This window comes from Euprymna scolopes, chromosome 30, assembly GCF_053919585.1.
Source record: "Euprymna scolopes isolate OS-2025 chromosome 30, ASM5391958v1, whole genome shotgun sequence".
NCBI classification, from domain to species: domain Eukaryota; kingdom Metazoa; phylum Mollusca; class Cephalopoda; order Sepiida; family Sepiolidae; genus Euprymna; species Euprymna scolopes.
The window spans coordinates 57,270,900-57,285,380 of NC_136511.1; the positions used below are offsets into that span (position 1 = coordinate 57,270,900).

General features: G+C 33.5%; 1 protein-coding gene across 3 annotated transcripts in view; it reads left to right on the forward strand.

Annotated features, from left to right (window-relative positions):
- Positions 1-14,481, forward strand: part of LOC145254816 (dual specificity mitogen-activated protein kinase kinase 7-like) — a 218,700-nt gene that overhangs the window by 51,050 nt on the left and 153,169 nt on the right. The window contains exon 2 of one of the 3 annotated variants that reach the window (XM_080113640.1): positions 954-1,013. The exons of the other annotated variants lie outside the window; for them this stretch is intronic. Coding sequence (XP_079969766.1) covers positions 954-1,013 — 60 coding nt within the window. The remainder of the gene's footprint in view (positions 1-953; positions 1,014-14,481) is intronic. 3 annotated transcript variants of the gene reach the window in all.

The window sequence follows — 14,481 nt, forward strand, 5'->3', positions numbered from 1 at the left end:
ATGGTACCATTCTATGCTGCTAAGACTAAGCTTCTTTCCTTTACCAATTACAAGAAACTTTCTCAACCATCGATTGCCATGACTAATAATACGCTACCTAAAAGTGCTTGTTCAAACTCTCTGGAACAGGAAACATGAGTTAGAAGAAATACATCGAGGACATTACCAAGGTTGCTGGAAAATTACACCTGAGAGAATCCCATATCCCTACAAAGTCACAATTCACCCATGTATGGAGTATTCTTGCCACCTCTAGGCTGGTCCACCAATCATTTGTCTTTTGGACAGGTTACAAAAAAAAATTTCTAATCTAATAGATTCCACACTACATCACCTGTTATATAAGTACTTTCACGAAATGTGCTCCAATGAATTTAGTGCATTCGTACTCTTTCAATGAATATTAAGTCGATTAATGGCAAAATCCCACCACTTCACTAGCTATCTTCTATGATAGCTTCTCCCTTCAGACTGTTTAACTTTGGAATTTTTTTTCTTGCTTCCTGTTTTGCCAGCAGTGCCTAGATGCAGAAATTTAAATGTAATATGAACAAACATCTTACTGCCAACTCTCCACCCAGATTTCCTTTTGGGAGATTGGGCTTTGTTAGTTATTAAAATGTACCAAGATGCTAGAAGTCTGACTATTGAAATAGCCACACCAAAAATTGTATAGAATGTAGAAAATAAACTTTTTTTATATTCTAAATATCTACCTTTGGGTTTTTTTTTTTTTAATTTAATTTTTTTTTAAATTTAATTTAATTTTTTTTTAAGAAGTGCTCCTTGGCTGCAGTAGATTTTTCTTTTCTTTATGTAATTAAAAATTAATGGCTTGCTTTAATAAAACAAACAAGAAAAAAAAAACATTTCTTTTTCCTCTTGTCTAACAAGTCTTTTCATGACTTGGTTCTATTTCTATTTCTTTTTTTTTTTTTTCTTACGATTTGTAGTGTCCTTTTGCATCGAGTTTGGGTTCGGTAGAATTTACGCGTTAAAGCCGGCACGTACAGGTAGTTATAATATAAGTTTATTCAGTTTTGTTTGTAAAATTGCTATGACCTTTATTTTAGGTTAATACTGGATTAATTCCAAAAATGGTGAATCCCTCCCTCCCCGAAAGATTTTAAACTTGAAATCTGTGTCAAAATTCAAGGAATTCTAGTTAAGACAATTTTTTTAAATAAAATCCCCCGAGAAACAAAACTGTTTGCATAAATTAGATCAAAGTGGGACCTTTATATTTGAATTATGTTGTAATCATATGGTTCAGTATTTCAACATGTTTGTTGAAAGCTACTTTATATTCAAATAACCGAACAAGTTCAGATTTATGGTGTAATAGATGGCTTTGCCAGCTGGATTCGAAAAGATCCATTTAAAATACTTGAAACAAAACCTTTTAAATTCATATTATTTGGATTATTCGGACTACTGTTCTTATTTTGAGTGTTATTTTTACAATGTTTTGGACGATGTAACCTTTGACCTTCTTCAGGTCTATCTAGTTGAACTCGGGGAATCTGCATGGAATTTCGTAAATCCTAAATAATTCACAATTCTATTTTGAATGCTGACCCGCACAGAGGATTTTTCTTTCAACCTCCAGAAAAGTGTAACTTGCAACTGAATTTTACCAAGTACTTTATCCACTACGCCATAGATCCATGTAGATTCCCGAGTTCGACAAGATACACTTAAAAAAGTTTAAAGATTCCAATGACCGAAACCTGAAAATAATACTCTATACGGACAACTGAGGACTGCATGTGAATTTAATATTCTCTTGGTGTTATCTCCTTTGGAGGAAGCTGGTTCAACCGGCTTTGGGTGAATGTTCCTATTTACAATGCCTCCCCACAGGACAGAGTTAGACATCAGGGTCGTTTTTTAATGTGGAGAAAAGGAACAAAAATAAAAATTGTCTCGGTCGTGAAGGATTTCTCCTCCACTGAGAACAAGAAATTGAAGTGTAGCATCTGAAGAACAGATACTACACTTCGATCTTGACCCGAAGGCCAAGAATCAATGTTCCTATTCACAATGCCTCCCCATGGGACAGTTAGACACCAGGGTCATTTTTTTAATGTGGAGAAAAGGAACAAAAATAAAAATTGTCTCAGTCGTGAAGGATTTCTCTTCCACTGACAGAGAAAAAGAAATTGAAGTGCAGCATCTGAAGAACAAGAATTAATGTTGTAACAAACAAACGCTCAAGATGAGAACAATGTTGAGAGTAATCCAAATACGAATTATCAATCCTCATTGTAAAAATGCAGAAATATAAAACCTTTAAATAATAAAGATTTAATTTTTATCAACAGAGATAGATAATCGTTAACAGATTTTGTCATTTTTATACAAACTTATTTTTTTAAATATGACTGAAAGAAAGAAATCAATTTTCCTGGTTGATAGTGAGTGTAGAAATGGATTGCAACTTGAGAAAATCAAGCCAGTTCCTCCAAAGAATAGTCGAAAAGAAACATAGTAGCGATGTGTAAACAGTTGGAATGCCATCATCATCAAGAACTAGAATTCCTCATCATTGGTAATTCTGAATTCGGTGCTTGTTAAAATACAGTACACAGATGGATTTTTTTTTTTTTTTTTTTTAATCATTTTAAGCAAAAACCATAATACATATTTAATTGTCATATCGAAAATAGTAATATATCCAAAAATGATGGAAAATCAAGTAGAAAGTTATTTGTAGTTAAGTCATCTTTATGGAAAATAGGGTTAAATCGCATTTTTCTTAGACGTTATAAAGTAGATAATTGGAGTCTACACACAGGGGACATAACTCCTAAAAGAATATTTTAGATTACTTGTATTGGCTGTAATATTTATCTATAGCGATAGACTTTTCTTTACTAAAACACAATAGCAGTTGTTCTACTCAGGGAATTTATTATAATTTTTAGATATATTACTATTTTCGACATGACAATTAAGCATGTAATATTGTTTTTGCTTAAAACAATATCTTTAAAAAATCGATTTGTCAGCTATACCTTATCAAACAGCCTGAATTCTATTGACTTGCTAAATATTTGACCCAAATAAAACAATATTTATAAACACTATTTGTTAAAATCAAAACAATCATTAAATTAAAGCAAAGTTTGTTTTTTTTTAATTAAGGAAGTATCTTTTTACACATATATAAATTAGTTAACTTTACTACTAATAGATATCATAACTAGGCTGCTACTATTGTGTAAACTTCTCTCCTTGTCAGACACATTTGTTGGCTCAGCCATGCCTTTGGTTGGCACCCACATGACTTTATCTATGAAATCATCGACTCCGCTCCACCACCAGGCTGGAAGAAATGTGATGGTCAACTCCAAACCTTACTCAGGACAGTGAAGAAGAATGCTGAATTGATTCTGGGCCCTCACCTTTACAGGGGTCCATCACTGAAACAGTGAATGGCTTACACATGACGAAAATAGCATTGGATCGCCATGCTTGGTTATCCAGTATTCAAGATGTGATGAACCTCTTGGAAAGAGCTGGCTCAACTGACCCAGGATGAATGCCACAACCATGACCATGATAGGTACAGGGTGGTACGATAAATTTGTTGCCCTAAAGAAAACAACGCGACAGCTTTATTTTAAAACTTTTATTGAAAAAATTCAATTCAGGTAATAGAGCTTACATCTATTCAATGTAGCCTTCCTCCTTCAGCCTCCTCACCATCTCAATATGGGTTCGGAACTGGGAGAATGCCTTTTCCACAAGCGCTGGCAGGATCTCAGCAGATGGCAACAATCAGGCTGGCTTTGATGTTGTGAGAGGTCGTGTTGGTGATATTCTCGACATATGACCAAATTAAGTAGTCCAGCAGGTTCAGGTCGGGGAAAGAGAGGGGGGGTACTGACAGAAGGGTACAAAGTTGTAGCACTCCTTCCGAAGCAAAGTCTAGATCTCTTTGAACTTGTGCCGATGCCAAGTCCTGCTACTACACTCGGTCTACCAGCGGCCACCTGACTGCCCCAAGGGATCACCACACTCCTCAGTACATCCAGGTACACTTTGATGTTGACTTTCAAGCCGATTTCAAAGATATGACGTGGCCCTCACTTGAAATCATGCCAAAAACTATAACCATGGCCAGAAACTTTGTTTTCATGACACTGAGCACGTCCCTGTTATTCGTAGCAATCCAGTAATGCATTTTGAGGATGCTGGCAATAGTTCTGTTGTCATAACTTGGATCGGTAAATAGTATTTGTACAGCGGCGCATCTCCAATCTCACTTGTTGAACATTGTATCGTTTTCGGACATGATAGATAGCTCCTATCGCTCTTGGGATTTGTACACAACTGGCCAACTAGTGGATGGTCTGCAACAAAAAACAGTTTTAATCCAATGGAAACGGAATCGTGTTGTCTTTTTTCTAGGGCAATAATTTTATTGTTCCACCTTGTGAACTTGAATTAACTTTAAATAAAATATTTTGACCTCGCTGTTAGTGCAAGAAATTAACCCAACTTTTGCATTTATTCATTAAGAAGAATATAATAACATGGTCAGGTTCTGCTCAGTTTGTGATTGGTCAACTTCTACTTAATTTTCTTTTTATTAAATATAATTTGAACCATATCAGCTTGAGTTTGTCTTAAAGAAATGTTATTAATTTTAAAAGTTTAATAATTAAAGAAATTTAATGCACTGTTTTTAGTTATATATACTTCGATGCTGTTATTAAAAAAAAAAAAAAAAAAAAAAAAAAAAAAAGCACCTAGCAATGAAAGTGGCCCTTGCATATTAGGAAATAAAAGCCAAAATATGGACCCTTGTCCAGAATTCCTCCTACATGTAAAAAAATAAAAATAAAAATCTTTATGATGTACATACCTGTGGCAAAACGAAAATGTCATATTCCAAAAATCACAAATTGATCAAGTAGCTTTAATTTTTATAAAGAAAATAATTATTAGATTAATAGGACATTAATCTAATAAATATGAAGTATTGTGGAGTTATTTCCCCTTGTTTCTTGACATTTATTTTCAAAAATGGCAGGTGAGATATCACTTCTCGTATACTCATAAAATTTTATCTATATATGTATATAAAAGCGAAAATGTATGTATGTATGTATGTACGCTTTTCCTCGATGTCCACAAAAAGCTTCTTTCAGAGAAGCGCTTGCTCGGTTCACAACTTCTTAAAACTTTTTGTATCATTTATAAATTGTAATATCTCAGAGTTATCCACGGAGCTCGCCTGTCTATTTAATTTTATTGACTTTCAAGCGTTAATTATTCGACATTTCCCGCATTGGCACGCATTACATTCGGTTTTCGGTATAAAAAAAAAAAGCGAAACTCGACTCTAATGACAGGCCGTAAGCCAGTTGTCTCAAGAGAGCTAAGTAAGTTTGTTCAATGTCGACTTCGTCATATCAGACTGTAGCTTTCATTTCGCTCCTCCTAATAAACAGAGCGGGTTTTTAAAAACAAACAAACCGATTTATTGACCTCATTCAAAACTGCCCTGCACAAAATGCTTACTGCTGAATACCTATCGCCGTCACGTCAATCAAAAACGCGCACCTGTTTTTTTTTTTTTTAACACTTTACTATTTTCCAACTGCGCGTCGTGAAGGCTTCATTTTTTTTTCACATTTTTAGGTTTTTTCACATACCCCGAAAAACACCCGGGCAACGCCGGGTACCCCTCGCTAGTCTTATATAAAAATAAAACTACTTGATCAATTTATGTGATTTTGGGAATATATTTTTGTTTCATCACAGGTGTGTACATAGAGATTTTTTTTTTTTTTTTTTAAATATAGATGGAATCCTGGTGAAGAACCAAATATGTAGCGTAGGAATTTATTTGAAAATGTTAAAAGTGAAAAAAGATTTAAAAAAAAAAAAAAAAAAAAAAAAAGCCAAAAACATTTTTACTCTATTACCTTTAACACTTAAACATTGCATTTCTTTATTCTTGTAGATTTTATCAAAAATTCCAGAAAACGAAATGTTCAGCTTGAATAATATTTACCATCATTGCATTGCTCGTAAAATTGTATAATTTCATTATAAAGTAATGGTGCCTTTGTTATTTATGCACATCTCGTGCAAACAAAAACACCACAATAATATCCTCTAATACTGCAGTTTGATGCCTGTCATATAATTTTACTCGGTTGTCTCCTCTTGTTTTTAATTGTCACCATCAAGCTGTCTGAAGATACTGGCTTCCTGACCTAAAAGGCCCTGTCGGTGGGGCATTAGAATACGCCGACTGCCCCCCCTGCAGAGGGTAAAAGTCTCTCAATGGGGGTCCTGGATATGACCTTAAACTATATCCAGTGGTGAGGCCCCAGCTTGTGGGCTTTGGGGAGTGTGGAGCCACCCTTTAATTACCATTGCTCCCAGGTCCACTCTGACCCGGAGTGGTAGTACCTGCTAGGGTCCCAACTATGGGTTAAATAGAAACCGACGTGAAAACAACAAATATATTCTATTAAAAAATTTTTCTTCAAAATCTTTGGATTCAGCATTAAATAATCCGAAAAGGGTTGATATGCCGTAAAACAAAAACAACCAACCAACCAATCCTGACCTAAAATGCACCAAACATTGATGTTATTGTTTTTTTGTTTTTTTTTTGTATTTTTTTTTCTTTTCTCTTTGCAAAACTTAATCCTTTTCTGCAAAGTCAAAAACGATGATTTTCTTCTATAAAACAACCAAACCAAACACCATGAATAAATAGTTGAAGATATAAACAACTTAAAGCATAAAACTTTATTTTAAAATTACTGTATTTAGCAGTAATCTGAAAAGGCTTGATATAGTGTAAAACGAACGGGCAAATGCAACAATTATATTTTTAAAATAATTTTGATATTGCATAATACTTGTAGATTTGAACTTTACAGTTAAAATACGTTCTCATGCATATTTTAGGGAAACACTCTAAATATTAATTTTAGATGATCATGCAATTAAGCTATATAAAATCAGCCTAATATATTTCTGTTTATTTGCTTCCCACAAGGGCAAGGGTAGATACAAGGTCGGTTTTTAATGTAGGGAAAAGCCAGCTCCTCAGGAAGGGGCACTCTGGATGGAAGCAAAAATAAAGATTGCCTCAGTAAAGAAGAATTTGTCCTCCACTGACTGGACAGAATAGATGAAGTGTAGTTATGTTCATTATTAAAATGGTTAATGCTCGTAATTTGCTCGTTTAAACCTTCAAGTGACTGTCATGTTTATAGTTTATGCAAGTAAGTAATATGTTGAAAATTTAAAACTATAATGCAATGTGACCAATAATGATTGGTAGCACCATGGTGCTGCTTCTCGGATGACTATAACATTGCTGTTTTTCAAGTCCAATATAAAATTCTTGTTGAGCTGTTCTCTTAAATAGTCAGTTTCTGATTCGTTACAACTGTCATTACTAATCCCTGTTTGACCATCCACCTGTCAAAATAAATCACTCTTCCTTGAGTGGCCTGTGACTCTTTAAAAAAAAAAAGTTTCTTGCAATCATGTCTTCAAAAACCACTTGTAATGCATGTTATAACTTAGAGCCCACTAATAACTAGGGATATGAGAATATTATCATTGTTTTAACTCTCAAGTATATATCCAACACAGTTAGACAATCAAGAACCACATCATGCATTATAAAAGCATATAAGATATTAATGGATACACACGAGAGTCAAAACAATGAAAATAATATGCTGTTGTCCTAGCCCTACTAGTAACATAGATCAGAAAGATGAATCCAATCATTTTGCCAACTACACATCATGGTTTTGCTATGTAAGATGGCAAAGTAATTCTCATCTGCAGTGTGTATTTGGACATCACAGAAAGACAGTATCGAAGCTTTTTTTGTGACGGCATCATCATCATCATCATCATCTAGCCATGGTAATATTACAGATTCTCCTGACACTCTCACACCATCTCACTTTTTTATCCATCACACCTGGTAGGTCTTCGGTGTGACATACCATTTTACAATTTGGCTGAATTGAACTAAACTATTGGGACATCACATTTCAACTCCTATAAAAACAGATACATCGTTGCTTCTGGTGGAATCACTTTCAAAGAGTTCAATACTAAAAATGACTGATGATGAATCTTGGGCCAAGGTAGAATTGGGCATAATGTCATAAAGCTGCTACTACTGATGGGTCCCTTGATTGTAAATCCCCCCCCCCTCTCCCAAGAAAAAAAAAACGATAGAACTAAACTCGCAAATATCTCCAGGAATCAACATATCCCTTGCGTTATATGATGATTACGAATTTAGCTGTACAATTATGGTAAAATCAGCATGGCGTCAGTTTCTGCAAACTGATGCCGGTCTTGACATCGCATGCTATCCCTATCACTACGAAGGGAAAGGTATATAGCAATTGTGTTAGGAGTATGATGCTGTGTGAAGATGAGAGCGGGACAGCCACAGAGTTCATTCTTGCTCATTTTTAGTGAAATGACAGAACAATGATCAGATTATCTTTGTAAACTGTTAGGGAAGAAAACCCTGTAGCAGTTGCCACTAATGACATCATGAGGCCCAACCGAAAACTACATAGTTCAGATTCGATTTACCAAATGGCAATACAGCAGCCTCAGTATTTTGTAACAAAGGAGATGATGGCTATATCAATGTTAACCATATTTCATGTATGGTAGTATCACGGGACGACTACTTAAACAAATTCTTGTTGAGCCATCCTAGTCAATTTCCTCCCAATACTTCTACCTGTCAAATTTGATAACCCTTATTCTCGAGTAGCATGCAGGCCTTGATAACCGGTGGCTATTTTGTACAGAACAAAAAAAAAGATAGAAAATTTTTCTTGCAAACATGTTAGTCGTCTTAAAAAATCACTTGTAATTCATTTTGTCATATCTTAACTAAGAGTTGCTTCTGGCTGAAAAATCACGATATAAAAATTTCATTGATCCTTATTCTATGTATATTATAATGAGTCTTTTATCACTAAAAATCAAATAACAATTGAAATTCAATATCAAATCCTTGTTTATCAATTGATTAAATTAACCAATCAAATCAATCTACCATTGTATGAAGTGGTAGTAGCTGACCCCAAAGGCTATCGGCTGTCAACCATACCTTATAATCTTCTATGTATGAGGGAAATATATTTATTCAATTATATTTCACCTTTTATTTGACACGTTCAATGGAAGAACTACGTAAGCGCCAAAAATGTGGAATTTTTAGATTTTTGTCAGAAAATGCATAAAATATCAAGGAGAATCTAATCACAATCTTTAAGACCATAGATTTTCTTTAAATTAGCTACCTAATTATGGTAGTTCTAAATATGACCTTAAACTATATCCGATGGTGAGGCCCCAGTTTGCGGGTTTTAGGGAGTGTGGAGTCACCCTTTAATTGCCATTGCTCCCAGGTCCACTCTAACCTGGAGTGGTAGTACCTGTTAGGGTCCCAAATATGGGTTAAATAGAAATTGACTTGAAAAAAAATATATATTCTATTAAAAAATTATTCTTCAAAATCACTGGATTCGGCATTAAATAACCTGAAAAGGGTTGATATGCTGTAAAACAACTAACCAACCAAACATCTAACCTCTTTTCTTTTTTTTTTTTTTTTTTTTTTTTTTTGTGAAAAGTATTAAGTAGCGCTTACATCTTTCACCGAATGCGTCATTTATCCCAATCTTTTAATTTATGAAGTTTGTAACTAGAGCACATAAATAAATGACAAGTCTATATTCCAAATTTCAAGATGTTGACCATCTTACTGTTTATTTCCTTAAGTACGTTGATTTGCACAGTTCTTGACAGCACCTGTATCGTAGCACAAAATCATACATGTAATAATTGTCAATTTTTTAATTTATTTTCCCCTTAACTCGTCAAAAAAAAAGCACTTATCAAGTTTAAAAGAAAATAAAGGCATATAGGCATGATTGCAAAATCTGAAAATTGGGAGAGAACTTGCAATTATCTTTTTTCGTTTTGTTACGCCATCTTTGAATTTTCAAGAATTGACATAATTACATGAATGATTTTGCACTACGAAACAGGTGCTGTCAAGAATTGTGCATGTCAACATACTTTAGGAAATAAACAGTAAGATGGCCAACATCCTAATAATCTTATGTATAGAGTGGAACAATAAAATTTTCGCCATAGAAAATACAACCTGATTTAATTTCCGTTTAATGAAAACCGGTTTTCTTTTTTAGTTGCAGACCGTCTACTAGTTGTCACTTGTGTACAAATCCCAAGAGCGATAGGAGCCTTCTATCATGTTTGAAAGTGACACAATGTTCAATGAGCGAGATCGGAGATGCACCACTGTAAAACTCCTGCTCTCTACCAATCCAAGTTATGACAACAGGCCCATTGCTAGCACCCTCAAAATGCAAATCCGGGCGGTTTAACACTTGAAGGCACAACTCAACGCATCGGACAACCCTTTGGAGGTGGTGGAGCAGACGCCCAAGGGCGAGGACACCACCAGGAAGACCTGGACTAAGGAGTTCATCGAAAAGGTCCACGCAGTCATTGATGAAACTCCCCAACGGCTTATTCGGCAGATTGCCAGAGATTTAGGCATCTCACACACAACTGTGAATGCATGTGTGAAGGAGGACTTGAAGTATAGGTCCTACAGGCATCAAACAAGCCAGATCTTGACTGAGAAGACAAAGAACCTCAGGCTAATCAAGCCTGCAGGTTGCTCAAATTGAAGTATCTCAAGAAGCCAAACATGGTCTGGTTCTTTTCAGACAAAAAGAACTTCTGCCAGGACCAAATGCACAACAGCCAGAACCATCACTAGATTGCCATGAATAACAGATGTGCCCAGGGTGATGGAAACAGTTTCCAGCCTCATCTTGGTCTTTGGTGTGGTTTCAAGTAAGGGCCATATCATGCCAGCTTACATCTTTGGTGTTGACTTTCAAACCAACTTCAAAGTGTACCTGGATGTGCTGAAGAGTGTGTTGACCCCTGGTGCAATCAGGTGGACGCTGGCAGACCCTGAGTGTGGCAGCAGGACTCCACGTTGGCTCACAAGTCAAGAGACCCAGGCTTGGCTTCAGAAGGAGTGCTATAACTTTGTCCCCTTCTATCACTGCCCCCCCTCCTTCCCTACCCTGAATCTGCTGGGCTACATTTGGTTATATCTCGAGAACATCACCAACATGACCTCCCACAACACCAAAGCTAACCTGATTGCTGTAATCTGAGTATTCGCCGAGCTTCTGCTGAGGCTTGTGGAAAAGGCCTTCTCCTGTATTAAGGTGGTGATTGAGGCTGAAGGCGGCTACATGTCAGGTCTACTACATATTCAAGTTACCTGAATTGATTTTTTTTTTTCAATAAAAGTTTTAAAATAAAGCTATAGTGTTTTCTTTATGGTGACAAATTTATCATTCCACCCTTTATTTAACAAGTGTTATCAAAACTTATCTTTAAAATATATTAATGTACAGTAATATTTAATACTAGTATAATACTAGACGTACTCATGATCCGTTGGGTCACAATAACTACCACTATTCTACTTTGATTTAATTCTAAATTCATAAACGTACATATCCGTCAAGACTTTCTTCTTGCTTAGCTAAAAGTAAGGCTTTACTTCTATACTATTATTAATCTTATATCGAAAAATATTACTTGTTAGTCCTTACTTCTCTATTATTAATCTTATATAAAAATATTAATCTTATATCGAAAAATATTACTTGTTAGTCTTTACTTCTCTATTATTAATCTTATATAAAAATATTATTAATCTTATATAAAAATATTAATCTTATATCGAAAAATATTACTTGTTAGTCTTTACTTCTCTATTATTAATCTTATATAAAAATATTAATCTTATATCGAAAAATATTACTTGTTAGTCTTTACTTCTCTATTATTAATCTTATATAAAAATATTATTAATCTTATATAAAAATATTAATCTTATATCGAAAAATATTACTTGTTAGTCTTTACTTCTCTATTATTAATCTTATATAAAAATATTATTAATCTTATATAAAAATATTATTAATCTTATATAAAAATATTATTAATCTTATATAAAAATATTATTAATCTTATATAAAAATATTATTAATCTTATATAAAAATATTATTAATCTTATATAAAAATATTATTAATCTTATATAAAAATATTATTAATCTTATATAAAAATAGTATTAATCTTATATAAAAATATTATTAATCTTATATAAAAATATTATTAATCTTATAAAAATATTATTAATCTTATATAAAAATATTATTAATCTTATATAAAAATATTATTAATCTTATATAAAAATATTAATAATCTTATATAAAAATATTATTAATCTTATATCGAAAATATTATTAATCTTATATCGAAAATATTATTAATCTTATATCGAAAATATTATTAATCTTATATAAAAATATTATTAATCTTATATAAAAATATTATTAATCTTATATAAAAATATTATTAATCTTATATAAAAATATTATTAATCTTATATAAAAATATTAATCTTATATCGAAAATATTACGAGGGTCATTCTAAAAGTGAGGTCTCCTATTAATTTTTTTTTATTCAAAAAGTTAGAGGTAGAGACGAGAGTGATACCATTAAAACGAGCAATCTTTTGTGCTCCAGAATTTATTTTTTTACATAGTCACGATCATTCTCAATGCACTTTTGTCAGGGATTCAATGATGCATCTCTGCTTCTGATGCACATCCATGACAGAGGCTGCATTCTTAGTCCCACACCTTCAATATCTGCAACAGAGAGATGAAACTTTCAGGTTATGGATGCATTGTTTAGTTCTTTTCCACTGCAAGAACTTAGACACCAAGGTAGAAAAGTGGGATTGAGAAGTTAGTGCCGCCCCCAAGGAGGGGTACTCTGAGCTGCAAAAAGTGCCTGGGCAGCCCTGTTGGCATTCTCTGGTGATGGCGCCTCAGGCAATTAGCAATTAACCAACACCTGGAACTGTACAGAACTAAACTCCCACCACAACATCAACAGTGGCCGAATCTTTACAGGAATGGTCTAATCTCTGTAGATTTTGGGGGACCAGGATAAAAATTCCTGATGGATAAGTTCAGTTATAACAGTGCAATTTGCGACCCTCTCTGATCCATTTGGACAGAAGAATAAAAATAAAAAAAAAAAATAGGAGGTATTACTTTTGGAACGCCTCTTATATTATTTTTTTATATATTATTTATTATTATATAGAAGTAAAGAGATTTATTATTTTGCTATTTAATTTACGTGCACGTTTTGCTCTCAACTCACAAAGGCATTTAAGAAATATTAGAGTTGAATCAACGTCGAGGCAAGAGAGAAATGCACAAATAAGAGGGGTGGTTGATTTGTTGAGTTAGTAATAAATTACGACTAATTAAAAATAAAAAATAAATGAATAAAACGTAACCCAGAAAAAGTATTATTTACAGGAAACGGCCTTAGGAGAAACAAACTTTGATCACCTCAAATTTAATATAAAATAAATAAATGTTAGCCATATTTTATTTCTCTTAACTACGGTTATCTATATTTTCCTGGCTAATCTCTCTAATGAAAAACTGGAATACTAAAATATATGGCAGAAGATTGCTTCTAAGAAAAAAAAAACAAACAAAAAAAAAACTCTAAATATTCTTAATGCAACAGTTAGTGTTACATGATTTTTAATTGGTCATTAATGTGATGTTCAAGCTGTTGTAACATAATAATACCGTGCAACCCGGATATAAGAGACCCAAATATAAGGAAAACGGATATAAGAGAGGTTTTTCCCTGGTTCCAAATTAGAGCCTGTGTTGATGTACAGTTTAACTCGAGTATAAGAGAGCTGAGCTGTAGGGACATAAGTTTCTTATATCCGGGTTACTGTATTTGTCAACTATTTTCTAAATCTTGAACATTTTCAAGCTTATTCTGTATTTGCCTTGAAGATTGTTGCAGTGATACAGGGTTATTATTGTACTTAAATATTGTAAAAAGAAGAGAAAAAAAATTAAATTAAAAAAGAGCAAAACAAAGAAATCATTAATACTAAAAAAAATACACCCGAAACAAGTGTTTATTTTTTTTTTTTTCTGTTCACTTACTATCCTGCCCACTTCATTATTATTCCCATTTGCTTGGCAAAAGGTCAATTTCATGAACAAAGAAATACTGTTTCTTAGAGGCAACTCACACTTTAGCGTTGGTTACTAACTCCGCCAAACCATTGTAGATTTTGATCATCTGCCAGTCTTTTAGTGACCGGTTAATGTGGTCGTCTGTGGGAACCTTGGCAGGAGAGTTGGGTAGATGAAAGGGTATGTTCTATCCTTTATTGGTAATGGATTCAAGCATACAAAAATGATAAATCAAAAAAAAAAAAAAAAAGAATTCTACAATTATGCATCAACCTTATTGTTTAAAAGCAAATATGTACGTTA